Below are 27,409 nucleotides of genomic sequence, written 5' to 3' on the forward strand. Positions count from 1 at the left end.
CTGCTCGCACATGTCGAGACTCGAGACGCCCTCGGGGCCTCTGGCGGCCTGGGTGGTGGCAGGTGCAGCTCGAAAACAACAGAGAGATAGACCGTGGCGTGGAGCGAGAAGAAGAACCACCAGGATAAGCTTCGCGCTTCTGTTTGTTGTTGTTGACCACCTTGAAAGGCGAGGCGGGCGTTGAGCAGAGGACGAGTAGAGAAGAGAGAGTGGAGAAGAAAGAAAGGAGGGAAAGGAGGGGGGGGGGGAAGGCGCACAAGAGCCAAACCTGCGCCCCTCTCTTACTCTCCTCGACTCGTATCGTCGCTTTCTCTCTCTCTCTCTCTCTCTCTCTCTCCTCGTCGTCTTGGTCGTCGTCGTCGTCGTCGTCGTCAACGCCTTGCTTCTATCTACTCTCCTCCTCCTCTCATCACACATCACTCATCCCCCCTCCCTCTCCCTCCTTTCTCTACCGCGCTTCTTTCTCGGCTCACTCTCCTCTCCTACTCTGGCGCTCTCACTTACCCTCTCGATCTCTGTTTTCTCTCATCGAGCACAACAATCTCTCTCTCTCTCTCTTCAACAGCCCCTCCTCCCCCCCCCCCTTCATCGCCCCCCCCCCCCCCCCCCCCCCCCCTCGTTCTTATAACCCAGCGCAGCTTCCATCCTCAACTCTCCCCATCTCGCAATTCTCTCCCACTCCGACGCTCCCAACACCCCCAGACCCGCAAATCTCACATCCCGTCGCTCTCCACAACCGCACATCACACTGACCCATCATCCCATCCTCACATCTCCCATCCTCCCATTCCCCTCCCCTCCCTCTCAAAAGGATGACCACCGTCTCCCTCGACGCCCGTTTCCCCCATCCCCCCTCCCCTCTTCACAGCGAGTCACACGACGGTCGCTCACCTACAAGCCACCGCTCTCCCACCACCCCCGCCCCGCCCCCTACTCCGAGCACCACAGCCTGGGAGATCCCCCTTCCGAACAGCGCACCCGCTTACGCGTCCTCGTTTCCCTTCAACAACGAGACAAACGTGCCGCACATCAAGGTCGAGCATAATTCTCCCTCGGCTTGGTCAGAGCCTCGCCAGGCTCGCGACGTTTTCTACGTGCCTTATCGTAATTCTGAAGAGTGGCACGCCACACACACGACGCACGTAGCCCACCAGCAGCAGCATCAGCAACACCAGCAGCACCAGCAACACCAGCAGGCCCAACATCAGCCCCAGCATCAGCCCCAGCATCAGCACCAGCAGCATTCCTCGGCCACCGGACAGCAGTATCAGCCTCATTTCAGCCATTCCGCTCACGCCGCCCACTCCACCCCCCAGTACCAGTACTGGAGCACGCCCTCGTACCCAACCATGCCTCAGCAGCATCTGCAGAACGAGGAGAAGCGCCGCCAGGCTGAGATTCAAAAGCAGCGCCGCCACGTCTGGTAAGTCCTCGGTGACAGAATCGTGCACCATTGCGTACATTTGCAGTTTTACTTAGGCCACTCAATGTGGGAGGAGCCAGCTGAATTCTTCTCGTTGCTGACTGTCGTGGACACTGCAACTTCGCATGAGTGATGTGCACCCCATGCGCACGGATCGCCCTCCTTCTCGTGACTCGACCGAACAAGCTGATACACAGCCCCGTGTGTGACAAGCGCTTCAATCGCCCCAGCTCGCTCAACACGCACATGTCGGTGCACACCGGTGCCAAACGTGAGCATCGCCCCCGCGGCGCTTACCCTAGCCTATCAGTGTCTCCGCGAGGGATGTGGCCGCCGCTTTTCGGTCAGCTCCAACCTCCGTCGTCACGAGCGTGTAAGTAATTTCGTCTTAGTTTTTGGCCTTCCGCACCTCCCCCATTCCCCCACCTCGGTCTCTTCTCTCGAACAATCATTATCTAACGCCTTACCAGACCCACGACGCCCGCGCCCGCCCCAAGACCGCGACGCCCGTCCGTCCTACGCCCAATCCGGGTTTCGGAGGCTACTACAACTACTACATACAGCCCCAGCTCGACTACGCCATGCCCTCTGCCGGCCTGCGTGACTACGCTGTTGTCGGTTCGGGCGTCAACGCCAACACCAATGCCGGTGCCGGCGCAAGCGGCACCACGCCCGCCATGAACATGGGCATTGTCGCACCCCCTCGCCGCGAGTCGGCCCCTTCCTATTATCAGACCACCCCTGCGCCGTCGCCCACCCCGCCTCAGCTGTTCCAGTCGCACAAGTCGATGTCTACTTGAGCTGCGCCCGACCGATTTTTCACCCACACTCATACCCATGTGGCAAGAACACTACCCGTCGATCGATTACCATCTTCCGTTGGCGTCTTCCCATCTGCCTTCATTTTATACGACTGACATTGCATATATCCCATTCTTGGCCTTTTGGTAGACATTGTAATGCCAAGATTCTGCGAGTGTTGTTCGGTGTTCGAACGGGGGAGTGTGTCAGCAAAGGGTTTCTGGCAAACTCGATGAAGCAGCTCGACAGCACCATTCGACTTGTCGCTTAGCACGGTTCGCTCCGCCCTCAGCATATTTGTTCTCCACGCTCCACGGTCACTTAACCAACCAACACTTATCGGGCAGTGACGGGAATGCCGTGAGCCGTGCACATGACCACTTCCAAAGATTCAGGCGACAACGGCATCTCCGCCCGAGCTCCGCCACCTGCCCCTCAACTCGGCCGTCAAGGCGGTGGGCGAGCTGTAACTCAGGCGTCCCCTGCGGCCTGTGAGAGAATCAGAGGGCTTAAGCGAGGGCGAAGGAGCATTTTCTGTTCCGCACCCTCGCACCAACCCGAGCCCTCGATTTATTCAACGAAAACTCCCAAAACTCACACAAATACCACAGAATCACCTGATTTTTGCGCCCAACACACGGCGCCCAGTGTGAATGCGGCGCTCCGCGATCGTATCATGCCACTCAGCGGGCGAGCTCGCCCATGATAACAGCCGCTTGGCAACGCCTAGCTCCAGACTTCTGGAGCATGCAGAGTACGTACAATATCATCGCCTATCTCACCGGACTTACCTATCCCTCTCCCTCCCTCCCCCCTTCCCCCCCCCCCCCCCCCCTTCACCCCGCTACTCTCCCAATCCGCCACCATGCGCGCCGGCGTCCTCCCTTTCCCCTCCGAAGCCGAAGCAACCGCCATCTTCGCTCCGCACAAAGTGACCTCGGGCTCCCGCCGCCTTCCCGGCGGCGCTGACCCCAGACCTTTTCGCTCGCATGCATGCTCACCGGCCTCCTGATGGACACATACCTTCTGTACGCCCCCCTCGTGGCGCTTACGCAGCGGTGTGCTCCTCATGCTCCTCCTCGCCTACATCCAGCACCCCGACACGCCGTGGGCGCGCGTGTGCGTCGCCGGCGCGTGTGCCGGCACTTTCGCTGCGAGTGGTACGTTCCCCTCTTCCCAGCTGCGCTGACGCAGGATACCAGTGGTGGCTGGCGAGCCATCGCGTGCGCTGCCCCCACGTCAAGACTGACGCAGTTTGCATACGGGTACGGGACGTACCAGCCCTTCTTTGAGGCGACGCCGGGGTGTGTGCGCGCACGGCATGGCTGATGCAGGTCCTGGTTTCCCCTCCTCGATTGTATGTGCCCCGCGGCGCGGCTGATGCAGGCGCGACCGCGCTCTTCACGCAGTCGTTCTTCACGCACCGCGCGTTTTTGCTCAACGGGCGAAGCTGGCTTTTGGTTGTTACCTCCGTGGTACGTCCGCTCTCCGGGCCGAACTGATCCCAGCTCCTGATGTGTGGCTCGTGCGTACCCCCGCCATCTGCTTATCTAGGCTAGCTTGCGCCCTCGCGATCAAGATCATCTTCGCGTCCCTCTCGTCGGCGCGCGACGCGAAATTCGTCTACATCCGTGAGTCCCGCCCATGATTGTAGGGCAGAGTACGATTGCATGCGCACATAAGACTCAGCGATAGCTCCGCGTGCGAGTGTGCGACTTGACACCACCAGCTCACACCAGCAACCGCCGCCTGGCTCTCCTTCTCCACCGCGACCGACGCGCTCCTCACCGCCGCGATCCTCCGCGGCCTCCTGGCCTCGCGCACAGCATGGCGCACCACCAACCGCGTACGCCATCCCCTCGCCACCGCTCACACCAGCTCATCTCCCGCCTTGTCCGCCTCACGCTCGAAGCGCAAATCCCCGCGACGCTCAGCGCGGTGGTGTACCTCGCTGCGTTCCGTGTGTCCCGTACCGCTGAGGCTGAGGCTGACGCGCAGTCGTGAAAACCACCTCGCCGGTCACGATCGCCGTCGTGTATTTCCAGAGCAAGCTGTACGCCCTCGGGCTGCTGTACTCGCTCAATGCGAGGCGGGGGATGCGCACCGGAGGCGTGTTGGTCAGCGAGGAGCTGCCGAGCGCCGCGAGCGGTGCGGCGGCGGCGGCGCCGCTCGCCCGAGGCCTATGAAGACAAATTCAGGCTGCGAATGGCCTGTGTTTATGCTGTCAAGCTCTCTACCTCCCGGGCTCATAGCTAGATCAGAAGCATGTACACGAGGATGCCCGCGTGAGACGGGGGCCTTTGCCCAGATCGAGTGGGCCTCCAGGCAAGTTTCGACCGAGCTCGAAGTCACGTCCTCCGGTTTATAGCCAGCACCTACGGATCAGATATTGACGACGCCAGCTCCGCGACCCCGCTACGTCACGCGCCCTCTCGCTAACCAAGCGCACGGGCACAGAAATGGGCCGGAGAATGGCCCGAGTCTCTCTGAGTCCATATGCAATGTCCCGACGCGGAGCACGCGCTCCACTCCAGCGCCCTCCGAGCATGGAAGCAGGAGTGCGGGGAGTAGTCGGAGAGTTGCTGGGCGTTGTCCCCTCCAGGAGGGAGTACTCCGGAATGCCGCCGTCTCAGGCGCTCCTGCTCACGATCACTTTGAGCTCGCACAATCGGTGAGATCACCGCCAGGCGAGTTCGAACACTCTGATGAGCTGCACGCTCAGGTGAGCAGCGCCGAGTGGAATGGCCATCGCCGAAGACACGATGGTGGATACGCGGCGAGTTCTCGCGGCAATCGGGGCATTCTCGGTGCCTGTGTTATTAGCTTTGGCATTGTTCCAGCCGTTCCAGCCGTTCCAGCTTGAGCTCGAGCTGCTCCAGTGAGCCCGGATGAACATGCGCAGGGCGCTATCTGGCCAAAGCCATGCCGCATGCTCGCTAGACGAAACAGCTCGTGACGCGTTCCTCCGAGCCATCCCGGGCGCATCCCCGGCCTCCGTGACGTCGCGCTCGTCCGTTGTCCCGCCACGGTTCTCAATCTACGGCCCACCCTCGGCCCAGTCCCACGCTCCCACAAGCCACACGCCGCAAGCTACAAACCATGCCCCATCTTTCTCCGCATATAGATCGGAAACCCCCGCGAACACCCGTGATCGCGCCGGTCAGTTCCCAGGGCGGTGCACGGAGGCTAGCGCGGGCGAATTTCGGCGCAGACGACCACACGAGGGCGGGGGCACGCGGGCACGAGGGCACCGGGCACGGCTTAGCGCGGCGCACGAGGGGCCGACGGCGCCCCCGTTCGCTACCTTGGCCCCGCGCGGCATGTGGGGAAGCTGGCTGTTGAGGCTGTTGAGGCTGATCGGCCGAGCGAGAGAATATAAGTCACCCCAACACTGCCACCGCCGATCACCTCCACTCCCTCCACTACCTCACCACTACCACCTCACCTCATTTCACTACCTCATCATGGGCGTCGTCGCTGCTGCTGGCGGAGGAGGCGTCTCCAACGAGCTCGCGGGCCTGCTCGCGGGCCGCGACACTCGCTGGTACCGCGGTTTCTACCTCAAGCTCAACATTATGCTGGTGCGTTCCTCACCCTTCACCAACCCCGAGCTTCGCTCACGACAGTCTCTCGTGCTCATCACCTCCATGACTAACGGGTACGACGGCAGTATGATGAACGGGTTGCAAGCCCTCGACACGTGGAAATCGTACTTCAACCACCCGGAGCGCAACCCCACCCTCTTTGGCGTGTACAACGCCATCCAGTCAATCGGCGGCATCGTCGGTCTCCCCTTCGCCCCGTACCTCGCCGACCACCTCGGCCGGCGCTGGACCATTTTCCTCGGCGCAGCACTTATGGTGCTCGCGACGGCGATCCAGACCGCGTCGCAAAACGTCGGCATGTTCATCTTCTCGCGCGGCCTCATCGGTTTCGGTCTCTCCTGGGCCGGCCTCGCCTCGCCTCTCCTCATCACAGAGCTTGCATTCCCCACCCACCGCGCCCCCATTACGTCGCTGTACAACGCGACATGGTACCTCGGTTCGATCATTGCCGCGTGGACGACATTGTGAGATCCCTTTCCGCCACATCCCTCGCCACCCACCCGCGCTAACACCCAGTGGCACATTCCGCATCGACAACACGTGGTCGTGGCGCATCCCCTCCGTGCTCCAGGGCCTGCCGTCTGTGCTCCAGCTCTTCTTCATCTTCTGCATCCCCGAGTCCCCGCGCTGGCTCATCTCCAAGGGCAAGGTTGAGCCGGCGCGCGACATCATTACCAAAGTCCACTGCGGCGGCGATGTCAACGACCCCCTCATCGACTACGAGGTCGAAGAGATCCGCGAGATGATCCGCATCGAGCAGGAAGCCGCTAGATCCTCATCGTGGAAGGAGCTCTTCACCACCCCCGGCAACCTGCGCCGCATGCGCATCGTCCTCGCCATCGCCTTCTTCTCCCAGTGGTCGGGCAACGGCCTCGTGTCGTACTACCTCACGATCGTGCTCAAGGGCATCGGCATCACGTCTTCCGGCCACCAGACGCTCATCAACGGCGTGCTCCAGGTCTACAACTTTTTCTGGGCCATCGTCGGTGCCATGACTGTCGACCGGCTCGGCCGCCGCTTCCTCTTCCTCACCTCGACTATCGGTATGATGTTCTCCTTTATCGCATGGACGATCTGCTCTGCCGTGTACCGTCAGAGCGCGACGGCCTTCGACCCCGTCTGTCTGATGGAGCACAACGGCGACTCGCGCGAGTGCGTCGCGCTCAACGCGAACAAGAGCGCAGGTAACGGCGTCATCGCCTTCATCTTCATCTTCTACGCATTCTACGACATCGCCATGAGCCCGCTCCTCGTCTCGTACACCGTCGAGGTCCTCCCGTTCCGCGTGCGCGCCAAGGGCCTCATGGCCATGCAGATGTGTGTCAATGCATCTCTCGTCTTCAACCAGTACGTCAACCCGATCGCCATGGACGCCCTCGACTGGAAGTACTACATCGTGTTCTGCGTGTTCCTCGCTTTCACGGTCGTGTACTGCTACCTTTTCGTCATCGAGACGCGCGGCCCCGACGGCCCGCTCTCGCTCGAGGAGATCGCCGCCCTCTTCGACGGCCCACACCGCTATGGCTTCCAGAAGAACCCGACCATCCACCGCGCAGAGGATATCGAGGCGGAGGACTTGAGCGGCAAGGGCGACCTCAACCAGTCTCCCTTGGGAGCCGTCCGCCACCTCACCACCGACGGGTACTGAGCGGACAGATGGAGTCAGTTTGTCTATGGTAGAGATGTCTTGTTATGATGCCACAGAATGTCAGCTCGCCGGCGCTCGGCGCTTTAATCGGGATATTAACCTCTCACAAAATGCTTCCGACGCCGACCACCGGCTCTTCCTATTCCCGATCGCTGAACCTCCACCGACACCCAGCCCTGTCCCACGTCGACCCTGCCCACCTCCTGGCCTCCTGACGCATCGCGGTTCGGTGTGATCCTGGTGCATCGACCAACCGCAGACGCGCGCTGGCAGACAAGGGCGGGCCGGACGGGCAGGAAACAGCGCAATCAGCAACGATTGTGGTGTAATGGTAACATAGGGGTTTCCCAGCCTCCTGCTCATCCAGGTCTGGAACCTACCCCTGCCTCGGGTTCGATTCCCGGCGATCGTACGCTTTTGCTGCTCGATGCGTTGCCCGTGGAGAGTACGGCGGCGGAGAGTGCATTTCGATGTCGAATGTGATCGAGGTCGATTTGCGCGATCTCATTCCCGCCCGCCTGGTATGCTGTTGCCTGGTGCAATGCAACTGCTGACATCACTGCTGGCGGCCCTCCGCTCTTGTAGAATCCTGCTCTGTACTGTGCGCTCCCCCACTCTTATTCCCTTCCGCACCTCCTCCTCTCGCCCAGAGAACAGCCCCACCGTTCAGCGACACAGACGGACATACCGCCGCACGGTCAGGACCTCGACAGCCACTGACGGTCTGGCGTAGGCATGTCATGGCGCAGTAATGGAGCTCCCACTCATCAAGTCACCACGATGTGCAAACATGCGCACCGCATGGTCAGCCTACACTCTGTTGCGCGCGCATCATGTGCATCTCCTCTTGTCTGCAGAGCCGGCCGAGCTTTCTACCTAGGTTATACCTTGGTCTCGCGTGAGCGCCATCAAACAGCGCGGACGACCGGCCGCACCGGCCAGTTCCGGTATAATCCCCCGCGTATCCCCCGTTCCCACCTCCACTTGGTAACTCCCACTTTCATCTCACCACTTCCATCTCTCATCCACAAGCATCGCCTTGCGGCGCGGGTCGTGGCACGAACATGTCAAGTGCATCGTCCACGAGCCAGCCCAGGGCATCGCGCACCTGCGACAACTGCCGGAAGCGCAAAGTAAGTCACCCGCTCGCTCCTGCAATGTCACCACTGCGCCCAGCTCCATGTTTCCCCAGCTTTTGCTGATGTCAGATCAAATGCGTCGAAGGTAATGGTCAATGCGTCGGCTGCAGCAACCTCCAGATAGCATGCACTTACGACTACGTCAAGAAAAAACCAGGGAGGAAGAATGCGTGAGCCCACCCAACGACGCAGCTCACCCAGCTTTGCGATGCAGATCAAGGCAATGCAGGAGAGCGTGAAGCCGGCATCCCCCGCCGAGTCCTCCTCCCGGCCCTCCTACTCGCCATATCCCTCCAGAACAGGCCCACCGATCGACGACTACACCTCGAGCGGCAGTGCGTCCCGGAGCCCATTCTCGTCCCTTGCGCCGTCCGGCGTGAGAAGTAACCACGACCACGGCGGGCTGTCCTGGCTCGACAGCATGGCCGTGGACGGACTGAGCGTCTTCGGGTCCCTCGACTTCGGCTTCGACACCTTTTCGGGGCCCGGCACGGCCCAGTTCCCCTCGGAGCAGGCACATCTGCTCTCGCTCGAGAGCCCCGAGGTCGTCGCCCACCACACGCAACGACCGCGCGAGCCGCAGCTCGAAGACGTTACCTCGTGGGCGAACATCTCGCACTACATCTCCCTCTACCTGCAGCACCAGTGGCCGCTGCTTCCGCTCGTGCATCGGCCTACGTTCAGCGAGAATCTCGCGACGCGCCTCGACCTGCGCGATACAGATTTCCGCGCACTCCTCCTCTCCATTGTTGCGTTCACCATTTCGCAGCTGCCCACGTCGCGCCTCACGACGGAGCAGTTCGACGTCGAGGGCCTCAAGCGCCTCCAGAGACGCTGCCACCGCACCTCCCAGCTCCTGCAACGCACCTACACCGGCCAGGTAACCCTCACTCAGATCTGCATCATCATCTTTGACAACTTCTACCTCCTCTCCATCGGACTCACACATACGGCGGCTGCGCGACTTGGCCTGGCCGTGCAGCTCGCTTTTTGTCTCGGCCTCCACTCCGACGCCAAGACCGCTGCCCTTGGCCTGGACCACATCGAGGTTCAGCTCCGCCGCCGCGTCTTCTGGCAACTCTACGCGAGTGATAAGTGAGTTTGCACGTGTCCGCAACGCAGCTGACATAAGGACCCGCGCGATACCCGGAAATCCTATGCTTATCAACGACTTCCAGGGCCTGTGTTCATACCCGGAGGCTATCGACGACGAGTTCATCACCTCACAAGGCATGTTCCCTCAGCCGGCAAGCAAGACTTCGCTGCTGGCGGGCTTCGTCGCCGTCTCCAAGCTCTTCCGCATCCTCTCCGAGTGCTTCTTCCATCACCGCTGCATCCTGAGTGACCTCCAGACTATCTCGACTGACTGGACTGTCGCGGCGGAGGAAAGAGTGCATGCGCTCCTCGGCGACCTGCCACTGGCCATCCAGGATCCGCCTAGCGTGCCCCTCGAGGCGAACCGGCAAGTGTTTGCGACGCAGCGCGCCAACATCCTCATCACGGTCGCGATCGTCAAATTCGCGCTGTACGACCTGCGCTCGGCCCTCAACGTGAATGAGGACCAACTGGCACGCGAGCGCGAAGCGATCGCCCGCGAGATCCACAACCTCCTCATGAGCATCCCCGTCGAGGACCTCGCGAGCAACGGCGAGAGCGTGCGCGCGAAGGTGTTCCACATTGCGTGCGCACTCTGCGGGCAGGCCAGCACGCCGGGGACGGACTCGGACCTCGTGCGCGACTGGTGCGATATGGTGAGCCTGAGCGGTGTGCAAACCTGACATCAGTTCTCGACGATCACGTTCGTGCAGATGCCGGTGCCGGCGGACGCGCCGCTCGACTCTCGCTCCAACTCGCCCCCGGCCAAGGCGCCGGGATCAGCATCGTAAGGCTGGTGACGACGATGTGGACGACGATGTTGTATTATCTAGACAGTGTAACATCTGACCTCACTGGTCTGATTCAGATCTACACTCACCGCACTGACCATCTGATCTCAATGCTGACAACCTGATCTCGATCCCCGCCAATTCGTAAAGACCCGCCTGATCAGATCGAGCTTGGAGCGCGACGCAGTGATGGGCGGGCATCGCCGGCTCGCCGGCTCGGCACGAACCAGTGCGCCCGAAATATTTCGCGGCCCATCATCGAAATCCGCTCCTGCTAAACTCGCAGCCAACGGAGATCTCGCATCAGCGAACAGCATTCCTATCCCACATTCCTCAATATCACGCGTATCGCCACATCCCACTGACGTCTGCCACTTCACCTGACTGGAGGCTTACCACTGACTTCAGCACTCCGCTCTCTGACGCGCTCCCGCATCTCGGCGCGCGTCCCCCACCTGCACAGGCCGCCAGCCCCTCATGTCACGTCACGCTGGTCCGTGCATACGCCGCGCGCCACTCGCCCCGGCCCGCCCCACCCTCTTTTCTCAGGCTGCCATTCCTCCTCATCTCCCTCTCTGCAAATCTCCTCGATCTCCTCTTGGCGCTGGTCGTCCGCTCGTCATCCAATGTCTGTACAGCATCACGGCCCCCACAGCCCTCTGCCCCCGCGGAGCAGCAGCAAACCCATCTCGATCTTGCGCCGAGACATCTCTCCCTCTATCTCTCCACCGCATCCTGCCTTCTCGGCCCACTCAGTTTCTCAAAACGCGACTCGAGACGTCCAGCAGCCGCACTTCTACCCTGCTCCTCCCCAGCAGTTCCAGTCTCTTCCCCAGCAGCCGCAGCCGCAGTGCCAGCCTCACCCGCATAGTAGTCCGCCACAGCCACAGCCGCGCGCGGGGCTGCCTCCCGGCGCACAGTCGACCACACAGGCCCTATACCAACCCCGGCCTCCGCGGCCACCTCACGCCGACCACACCCAGCCTGTGTGGCAGCCAGAGCCGCAACACGCCGCACAGCTTCCGCCGCCGTATCGCTACCCCGAGTCGCCATCGCCTGCGTCGCAAGCGCGGCACACGCTCCGGCGGCAGATTTCGCCAGTCAACGCCGGGGTCCTAACGCCCCCGCCCGGTCGTGAGCCCGTGCTCCACGGACTCCCCCCACACCCATCGCCATCACATCCGCCGTCGCAACAGCGCCACGACGCTCCGCTGCAAGCTCCGCTCGGCGCTCCCGCAGCCCCGCAACGCGAGCTCCATCACCCGCCCCCGGATCGCCGACCGCCCCTCCAAACTGTCGCCCTCGAGCCGCACTCAACCCCGCGCGCCCCTCGTCCTCAGCCCGGAATGGTCGTGCCATCCGCACCCGTCTCACCGCCACCCCGCACAGTGTCGACGACAAGCAAGACACTCCCGCCCGGCGCCGAGCCCGCGACGCTCTCCCTCCCGTCCATGCCCAGCCCAGCCACTCCGGCCTCGCTATACGACCGCTCGGGCTTCGCGCCCCGCCAACCCCCGCCGCAGACGTACGACCGCTCCGCAGCTTTCGGGCAGCGCACGTCAGCGACAGCCGACCGCCCGGCGCGATACAACCTCGCGGCGGCATTTGGGCCGAGCAAGGCGGCGCCGGCGCGCGCCGCTTCGGTGCGGTACAACCCCGCGGCAGCATTCGGGCCACAGCCGGGAAGAGTCGTTAGAAGCGACGCGGGACACGAGGCGCCGGGCCTGCCTCCCGGCGCTGGAGTGCCCGTGACGCCGCAGCCGCATAGCGATGCCGTGCAGCCCAGAGCGGGGAGAGCGCACCAGTTTGGCGAGGAGCCGATCCCGATTCCGCACCAGCCGTCCGCGTACGCGACCCCCGTATCTACGCCCCCGGTTGCGCGGGGACTGGAAGAGGTAGCGCCGACGACACCTCCACGACCGCGGCGCTCCCCATCGCGGGATACGGTAGGTGCCACCTCTGCCCCGGGGCTACCCTCGCCGCCGCAAAGCCCACCCAAGCCGGTCGTTGCTAGCAAGCGCGTGGGCACAGCGTCTCACGAGAAACGCGGAGAGGCAGCTCCAACGCCTGACCATCTCCCGCAGGCCCCATCTCCCTCCGCAGTCCAGCAGAAGGCGTCCGCTACATCTCTTCGCAGCGCTACTGCCGAGTCCTCGCCCCTCCGGACTGTCCGTGCTCCGCCTTCGGCCACATCTCTGCGCAATGCAGCCCACCCCCCTCTCCCTCCACTACCCTCCAAGAGCTCTTCTGCCCCCAGCGCACTCGCTCCGACCACCGGCCGGGTGCCTGTCAGCGAAGTTCAACCTATCAGTCCCTCTCCGACTTTGAAGCAGAGACTCCCTCCGGCGCCTCTTGTGAACCAGACTTCCCGATCGTCGCTCGCACCGAATCAGAGTGGTCTGGGCAAGCAGGGATCGACAGCATCGTTGCGCGTCCCCGAGCCTCCCATCCCTACACCCGCGCCCAGCAAGCAGCCCTCTACCGCGTCACTGCGCATTCCGCGCACCGAGTCCCCAAAACCTCTCAAGCAGGCATCGGCGACGTCACTCCGTCTTCCGCGGACGGATTCGCCCCTCACCCCAGCCGTCAGCAAGCAGCCATCCACTGCCTCGCTCCGGCACAACGCTGCTCCGCCTTCGCCCCGCCCACGCGCCCAGAACTCGAGCACATCCCTTCGCGCACCCTCGTCAAAGATTGCTCCCTCGGCACGCTCCGTGTCCGCCTCGACCTCTCCGCAACAAAACTCAGAGTCGAGCGCTAACGCGTCCGAGCCCAACGCCCCACTCACGCCGCCGGAGACGCCGCCGCGGACCCGCACGCCCCTCTCTGTTTTCTCGCTGGGTTCGCGCGTGTGGCGTCTTGAGCATGTCCGTAAGCGCGTCGTTGACATTCTCGTCAAAGATCGGCGGCACGAGCCGCATTCGCCACCGGTGCTCTCGCGCCTCATGTGCGTGAACCGGGCGGCATTCTGCGCCGTCGTTGAGGTTCTTTACGCCGACGCCTTGTACTGCCGTCTCCCACTCAATTTGCCGGTTCCAACTGTGAGTTTCTCGCTATTCCTCGCTTATTTTAGCACCGCATGAGCGTGTACCGCGCATCCGTGCACAAGTTAGACCTCACCGGCTGCGTTGTCGCGTGCCGCGGACCAGGCTTTTTCGAGCATTTCGAGACATTCCCGAATCTGGACACCATTGCCTGCGGAAAAGTTGAGATGGCACGCCCGACCGACTGCGGCCCGCTCAACATCCGTGTTACACGCCGCCTCCCCATGCGTGGCGACGGGATTTTCTACACCATAAATCCGTTCGAGCCGTGCCTCCCACGCAGCCAAGACGCGCGGGTCAGCTACGCCCTCGAATTCGGGGGCATGCCACGTGCCGGCGCACAGCGCTTCGCCGAGGGCCAGAAGAACGCATCGGTGCCCCCTGTGCTCTGCCGTGCTATCCACAGCCTTGCAACTGACGAGAGCCACAGCGCGCGCGCGTGGCTCAGCATTCTCGCGCGCCGCGCGCAGGACGGATACCCCTATCCGCCCCGTCTCCTTCTTTCGCAGACCTCGCCGATCTCGCTGGGTGAATTCGCGGCCTTTGCGTCCGGCGCGGGGGCGATCGAGGCGCTGCGTCTCGCGGTCGACCTCACGGACCCCGCTATTACACCTGTCGAGTTCTTCGACACCGTCGACTGGAGTGCGTTTGGCGCACTCAAGACGCTCCACCTCGCGCTCTTCGTGCCCGCTCCGCCCAGAGCCGAAGAGCATTTCTCGACTCGTGTCCGCCTCGATAACGCGGCCATGGCGATGACCCCTGCCACGACTACTCCCGCCGTCACCGTTCCCATCGTGTCGGAAGAGCCGCCGTCGCCGACCATTGAGGAGGCCAAAGAACCTCTGAGAGTGCGCGAGCGCGTTTCGCGTCCCGTCAGCGGCCTTTTCAAAGGCCTCGGCGCGTTGGCCAAGGGGTTCAAGAAACTCGACAAAGATCCGCGGCCGCGCGTAGACTCGGAACCAGCGAGGCGCGACACTGAAACTGTTCGCCCCCCTGCGAGACCGATGAGCGAGTGCCGCCCGCCCTCGATCCTCGACCCCGACTTTGGCGTGTGGCCCGCTGAGCCGAGCGCCGCACCGCCCAAGGTCGCGCCGCCCGAGCTCGCGCTCGCCGACCTCCGCCTCACGCTGGCAATCCACCTGCCCGAATGGGCAGCGTACGAGGCCGGCGGCGACGACTGGGGTTATGTGCGCGCGTCGGTGCCGCATCCCGCGCAGCTTGCGCGCGCTCTGCTCCGCTTTGGGGCGTGTCCTGTCCACGTCAGGACGCAAACGACCGTGCCTGTGGACGGCGTGGAGGAGATCTCGGCCGACTACGAGATGCGCGTCGTCGGGCGCATCGCCGATGCCTTCGGCCGGTACGGGCCGTTTGGGAGCGACGCGGAGCGCTCCATGTACATAGACAATTAGAGGGGGCGGGGACGACATTGGTCGACACGGATCGCGGCAGAAGGTAGCGTGCTCTGCCGGATGCATCTGCTACTTGCAGAATTGGAGCTCTGCTCCTTTCCACCACGGTGTGGGACCGTGTGACTGCTACAGTAATTTCCTCAGGTGCAGGGCGTTGAGGTTGAGTCACCCACTGAGTGCCACACAGACCGCCACTACCTCCACCTCCACTTTCACTCGCACAACAACACTGCAGCACTTCCGGCGAGACGACTGTCTCATCATCATCCTTCTCTCCTTCACCTACTCCTCCATTCTTTATGCCGACCTCGGCTGAGCGCTCGCGCCTTAACGAGCGCCTCGCAAGCCTCAAACGCGAGGGATTCCTCGTCAACGGGAAAGGCGTCGTCGTGTACACCGACGCGTCGCAGCTCCATCATCGTCCAGGCCGCAAGGTGGGCATCGGCCTCTTCTGGGGAGACAAGGAAAACTCGCGCGCGAGCAACATGCTCTGCGGAGAGCGTCCACCGCCAAACGTCGTTCAAGTGCATCAGGCTGAGTTCTATGTGAGTGACCTCTGGCCGTGCCAGGGCGCGGGTTCAAATTTGTCCATTTCCGAATGACATTTTTCGATTTGGGACACAACGACACTTACTTCCTTTTCGTCACAGCTTGAGGCGCACGCTGACGATAGGCGGTGATCCGCGCAATCGAACTCCATCCAGAGCCTCGTGTTGGCCTCGAAGTTCGGACAGACTCGAAATCCGCGATCCACTGTAAGCCCTACGGCCGCGTCTCTCGCTCATCCCAGACTTCAGACAGTGTGGCGAGTATCACAGACGCAAGTGGAAGAAGCGCAAGGGGTCCGTTGACCCGACCACTGTCGGCCTTCTCAGACGGCTCGCAACAGCCCGAAAGCATCTGAAGTGTCAAATCACCGTAGTGCACGTCAAGGGGCACTCTGGAGACGTGCGGAACGAGCGCGCCGATGTGAGTTTATTGAGTGGTTGGTGGCGTTCAAGGATGACGCGAAGGAAGGGAAAAGTTCAGCGGGCTAATTCTCAGCACTTCGCGAAGGCGGCAGCACGCGGCGTGCATGTTCAGGAACTGTCTGAAGACGAGGACTCTGACGACGATGATGAGGGAGACGACGACGATGACGATGACGACGAGGACGATTTCGTTATGTGGGTCCCTAACCCCGCACACGAAGTCATTGAGGTGTCAGATACAGAGGATGATGTGGTCGTGGTTTCTGTCTCTCGCGAAGTCATCGTCATCTCCGACTCGGAGTTCGAAGAAGAAGACGACGGCGTGAAGATGGACAAGGGCAGCGGCGCTTACAAAGGTAACGCTGAGAGCCCTGCTCTCGAGTTCGAGGGCGACCCTTCGCGGGCGCACCATACGCCTTCAGATGACGACTATGAGATGGTTGAACACGACTTGTGTGATTACAAAAGAGACGATACGAGCAACCCCCAGTACGGCAAAAACGACGCACGTAATGAAAGTGACGATGGTGAATGACTTGCTTGGTCGCGCTGACTACAGGGTAAAGGAGTCCTAAGACGGCGTCTCAATGGAAGCGGGGTCATTTCTGGCTCCTTAATTTCTTACATGTATGTAGGCGTCTGAAAGCATGTAGACCGTCGCCTCTAGCAAAAGGTTCAGAAGGCACGAAGACTATTTGCAGGACATGAAGTCGCATCTCGCGCTCGAACATTGTGAGCTAATATATGAAAGGTCACTGTAGCACTGTCAATTATAAGGTCTAGAGGCCGGGGTTGAACTTGCTCATGGCGCGAAGCCTGGGCGCGATGTGGTAGAAAATGAGGGGAATCGGCGCCAATGCCACCGCGATGAACGCAAGCAGGGCCATGCTCCACGTCCCCTCAAGTCCGAGGTTGTGGACCATTCCAGCAGTGAAAAGGGGGAACGAGCCGCCAAAGATACTCCGGGTGAGTGTGTTGGCGGCGATGGCGGAGTTGGCAAACGAGCCGTAGTTGTCGATGATGACAATGATGCCGCACTCGAAGATGAGCACCATGCCGCACATGCTGAAGCCGAGGGCGATGATCGAGGGCCAGGGGGAAGACACCTGTGCGGGACCGGTGAAGGCGAACCAGAACAGGCCGATGGGGAGCAAGAGTGCGCCGAGACCCATGGGCACGAAGCGCTCCTCGGGCAGGGCCTCGGCGCCTGTGGCGGCCAGGCGGCCCTTGTAGCGCTGCATGTCGAGGATGATAAGCGCGCCGCCGCACACGATACCAACGAAGACGGAGAAGAGGGGAGTGTTCTCGACGAAAGGACCCATGCCACGGTACTCGCCAAAGATAACTGGGAGGGCCGCCATGAGCATGTAAAGCAGGGCGTAGACAAAGCTCATGTACATGCTGATGACGAAGAGAAGGGGTTCAGTAAAGAGCATGCGGACGGGGCGGAGGACGTAGCGGAGGAGGATGTCACTGGGTGTGATGTTGACTGTGTCGAGCTCAGAGTGGTACGCCCAGACCTTGGTCTCACGGCGGCGCCGCATGGCCTCTTGTTTGAGGATGGAGGGAGCGTACGCCTCTTCCATAAAGACGGCGAGGAGGAAGGTGACGAGCAGTCCGAAAGCAGCCATGAACCATTCGGCCCAACGCCAGCCGTAATTCGCGCTGGTGGAGGCGAGCCCGGCGCCAATGATGGGGCCGAGGGCGGGTCCTCCCGCGGTGGCGGCAGCGAAGAAGGCCACGCCCGCCTGCACGTGGATGGGGTCGTAGACGTCGTGGAACCAGCCGCCGCCGATAGCGTACGGTGAGGCGCCAAACAAGCCACCGAGGAAGCGGCCGACGATAACAGTGCCGAGGTTGCCGGCGCCGGCGGTCATGATGCTGAACATGGTGCCGAGGAAAAGTCCGAGAGTAAGGGGCCACTTGCGGCCGAGGACCTCGGAGAGGGGGCCGAAGACCTGGGGGCCGAGTGCGAAGCCGAGGATAAACATGCCATTTGCAAGCTCGGCGACGACTGCGGATACGCCGAAGTGTGCTCGGAACGAGGTGGCCGCACCAGAGATGACCGCAGAGCCAATGCCGGCCCATAGAGTGGCAGCGGTCATGAGGGAGGTCTGGAAGATCTTCTTGCCAAAGCTGGAGTTAGCTGGGACGGAGGAGGGAAGGTGCGAGGTTGCGTGGGTCTCTCACCTCCAGTTCTGTGCGTTTCGAGGATCATTGGGGCCGTCAAAGACAATCTCGAATGCGTCGCCCTTCTCTAGCACCGCGTTGACGAGCTCGACAGGAACGGTTCCACGCTCACGATAGAGGGTGGAAGGGGAGCGGAAGAGGGTAGGCGTGGTGGAAGTGGAAGTGGTGTGGGAAGGGCGGGAGGGGCCAGGCTGCACGGCCTCGACGTCAAGCTCGGCCTTGATGTTTGTTGGTGACGACATGGCTGCCGTGGGTGATGAGTGTGGCGCGGCCATGGGTGTTGAGTGTGGCGGTGTGGTTGAGAGATGAGACGGGGCGACGGATGCAGAGGTGATTGACAAAGTTGAGGTGACTGATGCGCGCAATGTGTGGGTGTACGTGTTGTGTGTGTAAGTGGGAGTGCGAGAATGGCTGATGTGATGCTGCGGGCGCCTTCTTATCTACCATCCGAGGCCAACGCATCCCATAATTCATGTTTGCAGATCTTCGCAATCTCCGCGTAGCTGGCCTGGCCGGACAGAGTGCTCACCACATTCCCCGCCAGTTCTGCCGCCACAAACAATCTGGCTGGCCTCTGCGGTGTCTGCGGCATCCTGCTAGTGTAAGCTGACTTGCGGCGACTTGTTGGCTTCGTGCGCTGGGGTGAGGTGCGGTGATTTCTGCGCGGCGAAACCACCCTTGAGCGGTGAATTGTGGTGAGTCCGGCAACAAATTGTACAATGAGCCAAGCCGCTGGTTCAATAGAAGTTGATTAACTTGCGGCGATCGAAGTGAATTGATCAATCCAGTTGTAATGCGTTTCAAGTGAGCTAATGATGGTAATGCCGATGTCTCGGAAAAGTCAAGCCTGGCAGGGAGGTCGAGTTGGCGAACGTCATCACCGGAATGAGTGATGAATGTCACTTGGTGAGCTTCGTGTCGGACTTGCATTCAATAGCTCGCGTCACGGGGACGTGCAACTGAAAGAGCCCTGATGTCACCACGATGATCAGGCTGCAGATTGCTTGGCATGCTTGCGGGCCTGCCGGGCCTCCCGGGCAAACGGCGGAGCTGTCGAGCGGTCAGAGTACCTCACCCATGTGCTCAATGTCGAGCGTCGATTGCAGCGTGTTGGCATTCTTGGCAAACGTGTGATAGCATGTGGTCAGACAACGCCGCGTCGGAATCAACATGATGTCGACATGTTGGCCTCGTCCGCCATCGCTATATCGCTCGCCTCTAGTTCGCGCCGAGAAGATGGTGTTTGATCTGGAGCATCTTTCAAGAGTCATCTTCGTTTTGTGGCGACCAAAGTCCCGCATATGCATCCGCCCCATGACGTATGTTGCGGAACCAATTTGCCACCCACCTCGGCATGCACAGCCTGATCTGTACACCGAGAAAGATCAACTCGTCATCGTTACTATCTACCTCTCAACCGCCATGGCCGACAGCAAGAACAACAAGGGATCATACGCCGCTGCAGCGAGGAGCACGGCTGATAACCAGCCGGAGGGTACGCTCGTCAACGCAGACTCGCAGCCACCACCGTGTGAGTTACGAGTTCTTCCTCCGTGCAGGCGAGGTCACTCACCCACCACTCATCTCCGGCCTTGACTCATGCCAGACACCGCCCAGCCCGGGCCATCCGCTGGCCCCTCCGGTCCCTCCACACAGCCCCCCATGCCATCGAGTGCTAAGCACCCGCATCCTCACCACGCCGGGCCGCACCACCACCCGCAACGCACGCCGCGGCAGACTGAGGAAGGTGTGCTCATCCTTGTCGCCCATTCGCCCGAGTACTATGCCGCGCTGAGCCGCACGCGCCGCCGCTTCTGGGGAACCCTGTTCTGGGCGTTCCTTATATACCTCGTTGCAGTGTGGGTATTACTTCTGCCTGTTGGGCTGTAGTGGATGTGGGTGGCGGCGAGGCGGCGCCAGAGAATCGAGAGAGGCTGATATCAGTGCGATTGTAGGTGGCGGAGTAGAGGACGCGTATCGCAACAGCCGGGGAAACAAGCACAAGCATCGGAACGATGCCGTCGAGTGGGCAAGCGCCTGATTGTGGGCGTCAGAAGGAGGGAGATCGGCCATGAGAGGTGAGGAAACGACCGACCGCGAACGAAGTTGGATCTGTGTAATGAGATGCGACGTGTAGCTTTCTTGCGGCGTATGCTGGCCGTGGCGACTCCATCGCTACTCATCTTTGGTTGGCCATCTCAGCCCCGTTCGCCCATTGATCATCAAGCCAGTACCACATAACATCCCTGCAATATCCGTAACCCCTACAAACCCGACTACCCCTACAACTGTGCTATGCAAAACGAAAACAACTCTACATCTTTGCGGTGGTGCGCGGCCGGCTCGCAACGACAATGCACTGCTCCTTGCGGTTCCAAATATCGGCATACTTGTCGAGACAGTGCTTCTCGCGCTCTGCGTCGGCCATCCCGTCGAAGCGGTGTGGGTCAAGGGCGGCGCGGAGCCACGCGTCGTCGGCCCTAAGTGTCTTCTTTCCGAGCGCGGCGAGGATCTGTGGTGCGAGCACGCCGGCGCTTCCCGCCGCATGCGTAACCCACGTCCCTACGAGGGCCCAAAGCGTGCCGCCGGCGCCGTCGCGCATGCGCCCGCACAAGGGCATGCCGTCGGGCGTCATAGTCATGAGGCCCGCGAAGGCGTGCGGCACATCGTGGCTCTCGAGGACGCTCCACCCGTCGCCCTTCGTCGAGCGTGGGATGACGACGCGTGGGCCGTGGAACGTCCGCGCCGTCTCGTCGGGGAGGACGCTGGCGCTGTTGTCCATCCACCCGTCGAAGCGCGTCTCCCACGCCGCGACGCCCGAGCCCTGCGACCGCAGCGCCGACGCCTTGACGTGCACCGGCGGGTGGGCGTACGAGCCGAGCCCGTCGCGCTCGCCGTGGTCGCGCGCATACACCGTCTGGCCGGGGAAGCGGACGAAGGGGGCGAGCGAGCCGGGCTTGCGGAGGAGGTCGCTGCGCGGGGGCGGGGGGCGGCGCGCGCGCCGCTCGCTAAACGCGTACGGGTGGGCGACGGCGACTGCCGCCGCATCGAGGCTGGGCAGCAGCTGCCCTGCCCATGCGCCAGTACACACGACGACGTGGGCGGCGGTGAGCGTGCGCGTGCCCGCGGCCGTCATGACGGTTACGCGCCACCCGCTTTCGCTGCACGCGGGCGGCGGGGCGCCGTCCGCCAGCGCGGCCTCCACGCTCACCTGCCACCCGGAGGCGTTGGCGATTGTCGTGACGTTGCCGTCGAGGAGGGTCGCGCCGTGCGTCTTGGCTTTGAGGACGTTGGCGCGCGTCACGCCTTTGGCGTTGCACAGCCCGTCGTTGGGGAAGTGGACGGCGCCGGCGGCGTCGTCGCGCACGAAGGCGGGCGCGAGCGACGCCGCCTGTTCCTGCGACAACACTTCGGCCGCGAGGCCGAGCGAGTGCGCGAGCGCCGCGCGCGCCTCGAGCGTCTGTGGCGTCTCGCCGGCGCCGAGCGCGACTTCGAGCCCGCCGACCGCGTCAAAGCCGCCGGGGATGCGCGAGTAGTATGCGACGGAGCGGCGCGCGAGCTCCGCCAGCGCGGGGATGCTGTTGATCTGCGCGACGACGCCCGGCGCGTGTCCCGTCGAGCCGGGGATCGCGGCGATGTCGCGGTCGATGAGCGCCAAAGAGGCGTGCGGCGCCAGCATGGCCGCGAGGGTCGAGCCGGCGATGCCGGCTCCCACGATGATGACGTCGTATTCGGGCATGGTGTGCAAGTGAGAGGAGAGGTGTGGTGCACCGAGGCGCTGTGGGGAGTGGGGTGGGAGCGCGCGCGCTCTTATACCCCAGCTAGTCGCCGTTTCCGACGCTCGCCGACGTGTGCCGTAGCGGAGGACGGCGGGGGCGGGCGATAGTGGGAGATTGCCAGCGAGGGTGGGAGATGGCAAGGTGGAGCAGTGGGATCGGTTCTCAACGGCCGTCAACGGATAGCAGGAGACGTGAGGAACAGGATGATGAGCGGAGCGCCGAGGCGTCGAGCCTCCAGCGCGCAGGCATGCAAGAGAGGTGGGAAGTGGGCAGCATCGGGCGGACGCGATGGAATGCAGAGTGCAGTGGGCAGTGAGATCAGCTGACCCCCACACCCACGCTGATCCAGAGTAACGTCAGGCACCGTGGGCCCCGGCCCGTGCGAGTTGCGCTGCCGAAGTCTCGGCACTCGCGCACGGTGGGATTCCGGCTCGGACGGTGGCTTATCGGCGGAGATCGTGCGGACGTCATTTAGTCCAGCCGTGCTCGAGCTGGGTGCGGCCCCGTCGCTGGAGACTTGCCAGAGACTGGCGCGGAAGGAACGGAGCGGAGGAATCGTAGGGTGTAATCTCCAGAACAAAGCTTGGCAGGAATGGACGATAGCGCGGGTCTGGCCCAGATTCACCTCAGCCAACAGGCGTCATCCCCGTGCTGCGGCACAAACAAATGACAACTGGCATTTCCGGGTGTGATATCACACCAATTACGGGAAGAAAGGAAATCTAGAGACGAGACAAGCGGGAGGCGATAACAGGTGGGTTCGGCCGACTGCCTAGAGGGTAGTGGGCACCGACTCGGCGCCGCGGAAGCGCGAGTAGAAAGCCCTGCTGGCGAAGAAGTCTGCGTTCTTCATCGACGACACGAAGCCTGGTGCGCCCACCTCGCCGATGAAGGGGAGGGCGATGACGCCCGCGCCGCCGCCGGGCCCCAGCGTGACGAGCGAGCTATAGCTGCTGGCTGGGACCGAGTATGCTGCAGGCGTTTTGCCGCGGATCTCGGCGTCGATGATTTTGGCGAGGGCCGGGCCCTCGGCGATGGCGTTCACGAGTGTCTTCCACCCCGGCACGCTCGCGACGTCGCCGAGCGCGTACGCGTTCTCGAGCTTGGACGAGAGGATGTGGAAGTGGGCGTCGACGGCGATGTGGCCCGAGCGCGTGACGGCGCTAGGGTCGACGTCGGCGACGAGGGACGAGTTCGGCGCGTTCCCGATCGAGAGGAACACGTAGTCGGCCTCGACGGAGCCGCCGGACGCGAGGGGCAGGCGCGTGAGCTGGCCCAGCGGGCCGGTGTGCAGCTCCTTGCCGTCCGCACCGGCGTCGACGCGGTCCTCGTACACGAGCTCGACGCCGCGCTTCTTCAGCTGGTCCTCGAGGCTGGCGCTGAGGCGCGGCGCCGTCGGCGGGGCGACGTATTCTTTCGGGTCGGGCTGCTCCTTGCGCCGCTCGCCGGCGTGCAGGAGCGCCGGTTCGCCATGCACGATCGTCACCTTTTTCCCGGGGTAAGCGGCCGTGATCTCGCCCGCGACTTCGACGCCGACCGTGCCCCCGCCGACGATGAGCACCGATGTCGCGGCTTTGATGTCGGCCTGCATGCGCCGCAGCACGGCCTTGTACTCGTCCAGCGAGGAGCCGGGGGCGGGGCGCATAGGCAGCGCCTGCGCCGCACCCGTGGCGACGACTACGCGGTCGTAGCTCAGCTCGGTCGAGCCTTCGAAGGGGTGCGCGAGCGTGAGCGTGCGCGAGGACGGCGAGAGCGCCGTCACCGTGTTCGTCAGCACGCGGTGGCGCGAGCCCGCGGGGAAGATTGTGTCCTGCGTGATACGCGCGAGGAGGTTCTTGTCCTCCCAGCCTGGTGTCAGTATCCTCGCCCACTTGCGCCCAAAGCATTGAGCACGCAGCACGGAGCACTAAGCATAGAGGCGGGCAGTATGCGCATGCCCGCGCGCGAGGATGCGAGCGCTCGCCACCAGATTAAAGGGAGGGATGGACGGAAAATCGCTCCACAATCCACACCCGCGGGTTAACTCACCTGGGACGACGGCGGCACGGACAATCGTCGGCATGTGGACGACGAACTCGTTGCGCTCGATGAGGAGGATGCGGTGCGTCTCCGGCAGCTTCCCGGCAAGCTCGTTGACGAGGCTGTGGCCGGCGCCGGACGCTGGGATCAGCTGTGCCCACACACAGCAACGACTCACCGCCGATGACGACAATGTTCTGGAGCGCTTCGACGGTCATGTTCTGTGTTGTGGGAGAGTGTGTGTCAGTGAGACAGCGTCGGTTTATATGCATGCATGGAGCGACTGTCGCCCGCCGGCAATGCGTGAAGCTGCGGGATGCTGCGGACCGTCATTGGTCTCGGGGGTCAAATCTCTCGTCAGCCGCGGATCAGCCGGAGGGAGATTACCAACGGACGTCGATCTTCCGTCGGAAACTGGTGATGCCACGCGTGCCACGTGGGGGTCCCGTCGGAGACGTGAGTCGCGTCGGCTCGCAGCAAGTTTGGTTCCGCGTCGACACCGACCGGGGTGAAATGGCCGTCGGCGTGCAACCGGCGGCCGTGAGTCGGTGTGGACCCCGTGGGCGGGACGAGACCGAGGCTGGAAGCGGGAGAGCGCCTGACCACGGCGTTTCCGATCAGAGAACGGCGTTCATTGAGCAGCCAGCGGAGACGTCCCAATCTCCGACTGTCGCGGAAGCAGAGCCACGAGATGCTGGACCACGGGCCATCTGGGGGTGGAGGGCAATGACGACATACATGACATACATCAACTAGTCGCTCCATCCTCGTATCTCCATTCTCACTCCTTCTACCATTCCCAGCCTCCCCTCTCCCTCCACAATGGGCCTCGAATTCTACGCCGTAAACGCGTTCGCCAACTCGCCGCACTCGGGCTCGCAGGCCGCCGTGGTCGTTGTGCCCCACGACGACGCGCGCTGGACGGACGAGACCTACCTCCAAGCTGTCGCTGGCGACTTTGCGTGGCCCGCGACGGTCTTCGTATCCCCTATGAAGAACGAGGGCGAAAGCTCGAGCGGGGGTAAGCCCAAAACGCCGAAATACGCCATCCGATGGTTCACCAAAGCGGGGGTGCGTGGTCGATGGAGCCGCGCGCGCTGACGATAGGAACTGCCGCTGTGCGGACACGGGACGTGTGCGGCCGCACACGTGCTTTTGCCGCTGCATGGAGCTGAGCGGATCGCGTTCGAGCATGCGGGGAGCGGGGAGATTGTGGCTACCAAGGAGGAGGGCGGGCGGATCGGGATCTCGATGCCGATCACGCCGGCGACAGTGTCCCCGGACGAAAGGCAGGATCTGCGCAAGGACCTCACGGTGGCGACGGGGCTCGAGGCGTCGGATGTGGTGCGCGTGGCCAAGTATGATTGGGGAGGGAAGAGTGCGGTCGTGCAACTTGATCCGGAGACGGATTTGGCGGGGTTGCGGGTGGATCCCAAGGCATTGGTGAGTGGCGAAAGGGGGGGGGGGGGGGGGGAGGAGGACACGGTTGAGGAGGCGAGGGCAGGTAAAGGAGAGGAGATGGAGGGGAGGAGGTGTGAACGAATGACTGACTCCAGGGCGCCCACTACACGGTCACAATCCTGACACAAGCTGTGCGCGTCAAAGAGGGCATGGTGGAGATCCGGAGCCGGGTCTTTATCCCGTCGATGGGTCTGGACGAAGACACGATTGTGAGTGTGTGTGTCACGTTGCTGGCTGCTAACGGCAGACGGGGTCAGCCCACGCCGTGCTGACGGGGGTACTACCTGTCGGCGAATGGCGGGGGCCGGTCGACGATCGAGCGGCTGGTGCGTGATCCCGACGACGAGCGGCCGGCGAGCGTCAAGCCCAGCACGGTGGTGCTGGACGCAGTGCAGCTCAGCGCGCGGGGTGGGAGCATGCGTTGTTCGCTGGTGGATGGGCGCGCGCAGCTGGTTGGGAGGGCGTATCTGATGGGAAAGGGGACGCTTAATGATGACTTTGGGTGTTGAGACGTGTGTGCAATGTGCGGAGGTGTGAGAAGAGTGATGCGTAATGTGATTCGCAACTTGCACAAGCTATGCATGCCATGCCATGCGCCACCATGCGCCTGGAGCACTCTCCTCTCCGGCCTTTTACCACCGCCGCCCCGATCTTATCTATGATTCCACGTGCACGAGATAAGATTTCACTTTTGACTGCTCGTGACAAGACGTACGCACGGCGTGACAGCAGATGGCAGAAGACGTCGAACGAAAAGAAGAGCGTGATGCGTGACGCCTAGTGATAGTGATAGTGATAGTGATAGTGATAGCGATAGCGATAGCGATCGAGGATACGTCGATGATGGCTTTATTAGCTGTCGCTGCAGCCTACGATGAGTATGAATGAGGAGGGCCTTGTGGACTCTCGGCAGATCGGAGACGGCGGACGCCACGCGCCACGCTTTTGTTGGTGCAGGTGATGATGAGGTGAGCAAGTGGTGGCCCCTGACAAAGACCCAATTCACGCGTGCCGAGTGCGGAACCACCTCCCCGGACGCCACCATTTCGATGGACAGGCGCGGGATCGTCCGCGGGGGCGGCGTTCATTGCTCGGCTCGGGGCTGCGGGGCTGCGGGAGATGGAGCCGCTGGACGCGTAGTAGAGGTGCAGAGTCGCAAGACATCTGGAAGAGGGAGGAGGCGGACCTGCTCAAAGTAGACAGTGAGTGGATGGACAGCTGCATAATTCAGTGGCAGACCAGACCTAATCAAGTTCTAATGAATGCCTAATGATTGAATTGGATGAGACTCGCCTCCAGCAGACTTTAGGGGCCATCAACTGAAATGTGCCTTGTCGTTCCTGGCAAAGATCGCTGTCTTCTGCCTGATGCCTGATGCCTGCTGCCTGCTCGGCATGTCGGAGAGACACCAGTGAGACAGCGAGTGCAAGTGTATGTACTGTACTGTACATCGATAACCTGTACAGATGCTCCATTACTACTACTACTACTACTGAAGAAGAAGAAGAAGAGGAATGTTTCAGATGAACAGAACGACACTCCTTGACGACGACGACTTGACTTGACCCTGCTCCATTTGTCCCTTGGTTGGTTACCCTTTTGGGCCGTTCCCGTCTTCCAAAGTCACCCACAAATGCTTTGTGCTCGTCTATTCTTCTGTGTCTCTTCTGCCACAGCCACTCCCACATGCATGCAGATTGTAGCGCGAATTGTACAGTAGCCAAAAGAAGAACAAGGACAAGACGACGAAGAACAGACTAGACTTTGTGTAATACATTTGTGCAGACTGTGTATTAACAGACGCAGCCAGGCCCCGACCGACACACCCCTCCCCTCCCTCCCTCCCTCCCTCCCTCCCTTAGGCCTCCCTTCTTCCGCCTGGCCTCCCCTCGGCTCCCTCCTCCCTCCTCCTTCCTCCTTCCTCCACTCGATCTCTCTCTCTCTCACTCTCTCTTCATCCACTCATCTCTCCATCATCATCTTTCTCTCTTTCTCTCTCTCTTCTCATCTCCATCTCCATCTCCATCTCCTCCC

At 62.2% G+C, this 27,409-nt stretch overlaps 9 protein-coding genes across 9 annotated transcripts; 6 read left to right on the forward strand and 3 right to left on the reverse strand.

The window, feature by feature from the left end:
* Window positions 1-1,349: 1,349 nt before the first annotated feature.
* On the forward strand, window positions 1,350-2,223 carry COLE_07561 (uncharacterized protein; the record flags this gene model as incomplete). Its single annotated transcript, XM_018426214.2, has 4 exons — window positions 1,350-1,423; window positions 1,621-1,694; window positions 1,726-1,796; window positions 1,987-2,223. The coding sequence occupies 4 exons, from the start codon at window positions 1,350-1,352 to the stop codon at window positions 2,221-2,223; spliced, it is 456 nt and encodes a 151-aa protein (XP_018276594.1).
* Window positions 2,224-3,089: 866 nt separating this feature from the next.
* On the forward strand, window positions 3,090-4,410 carry COLE_07562 (uncharacterized protein; the record flags this gene model as incomplete). The annotated part of the gene is made up of 10 exons (XM_065626554.1): window positions 3,090-3,155; window positions 3,200-3,252; window positions 3,284-3,384; window positions 3,419-3,447; window positions 3,479-3,532; window positions 3,634-3,699; window positions 3,762-3,855; window positions 3,964-4,070; window positions 4,103-4,184; window positions 4,223-4,410. The coding sequence occupies 10 exons, from the start codon at window positions 3,090-3,092 to the stop codon at window positions 4,408-4,410; spliced, it is 840 nt and encodes a 279-aa protein (XP_065482171.1).
* Window positions 4,411-5,688: 1,278 nt separating this feature from the next.
* COLE_07563 (uncharacterized protein) lies at window positions 5,689-7,477 on the forward strand (the record flags this gene model as incomplete). The annotated part of the gene is made up of 3 exons (XM_018425019.1): window positions 5,689-5,805; window positions 5,851-6,293; window positions 6,346-7,477. 3 exons carry the CDS (start codon window positions 5,689-5,691, stop codon window positions 7,475-7,477), a joined length of 1,692 nt encoding a protein of 563 aa, XP_018276596.1.
* A 1,234-nt stretch (window positions 7,478-8,711) lies between these two features.
* Window positions 8,712-10,502, forward strand: COLE_07564 (uncharacterized protein; the record flags this gene model as incomplete). The annotated part of the gene is made up of 4 exons (XM_018419660.2): window positions 8,712-8,786; window positions 8,831-9,711; window positions 9,749-10,367; window positions 10,401-10,502. 4 exons carry the CDS (start codon window positions 8,712-8,714, stop codon window positions 10,500-10,502), a joined length of 1,677 nt encoding a protein of 558 aa, XP_018276597.1.
* A 4,752-nt stretch (window positions 10,503-15,254) lies between these two features.
* Window positions 15,255-16,461, forward strand: COLE_07565 (uncharacterized protein; the record flags this gene model as incomplete). Its single annotated transcript, XM_018419662.2, has 4 exons — window positions 15,255-15,500; window positions 15,629-15,710; window positions 15,746-15,924; window positions 16,000-16,461. The coding sequence occupies 4 exons, from the start codon at window positions 15,255-15,257 to the stop codon at window positions 16,459-16,461; spliced, it is 969 nt and encodes a 322-aa protein (XP_018276598.2).
* Window positions 16,462-16,705: 244 nt separating this feature from the next.
* On the reverse strand, window positions 16,706-18,358 carry COLE_07566 (uncharacterized protein; the record flags this gene model as incomplete). Its single annotated transcript, XM_018425020.1, has 2 exons — window positions 16,706-18,062; window positions 18,117-18,358. The coding sequence occupies 2 exons, from the start codon at window positions 18,356-18,358 to the stop codon at window positions 16,706-16,708; spliced, it is 1,599 nt and encodes a 532-aa protein (XP_018276599.1).
* Window positions 18,359-19,715: 1,357 nt separating this feature from the next.
* Window positions 19,716-20,006, forward strand: COLE_07567 (uncharacterized protein; the record flags this gene model as incomplete). The annotated part of the gene is made up of 1 exon (XM_018424030.2): window positions 19,716-20,006. One exon carries the CDS (start codon window positions 19,716-19,718, stop codon window positions 20,004-20,006), a length of 291 nt encoding a protein of 96 aa, XP_018276600.1.
* Window positions 20,007-20,430: 424 nt separating this feature from the next.
* On the reverse strand, window positions 20,431-21,855 carry COLE_07568 (uncharacterized protein; the record flags this gene model as incomplete). Its single annotated transcript, XM_018420495.2, has 3 exons — window positions 20,431-20,790; window positions 20,839-21,271; window positions 21,335-21,855. The coding sequence occupies 3 exons, from the start codon at window positions 21,853-21,855 to the stop codon at window positions 20,431-20,433; spliced, it is 1,314 nt and encodes a 437-aa protein (XP_018276601.2).
* Window positions 21,856-22,667: 812 nt separating this feature from the next.
* Window positions 22,668-24,132, reverse strand: COLE_07569 (uncharacterized protein; the record flags this gene model as incomplete). The annotated part of the gene is made up of 3 exons (XM_018424031.2): window positions 22,668-23,743; window positions 23,924-24,055; window positions 24,093-24,132. 3 exons carry the CDS (start codon window positions 24,130-24,132, stop codon window positions 22,668-22,670), a joined length of 1,248 nt encoding a protein of 415 aa, XP_018276602.1.
* Window positions 24,133-27,409: the final 3,277 nt, after the last annotated feature.

This window comes from Cutaneotrichosporon oleaginosum (genome assembly GCF_008065305.1).
Source record: "Cutaneotrichosporon oleaginosum strain ATCC 20508 chromosome Unknown ATCC20508_contig07, whole genome shotgun sequence".
Taxonomy (NCBI): Eukaryota; Fungi; Basidiomycota; class Tremellomycetes; order Trichosporonales; family Trichosporonaceae; genus Cutaneotrichosporon; species Cutaneotrichosporon oleaginosum.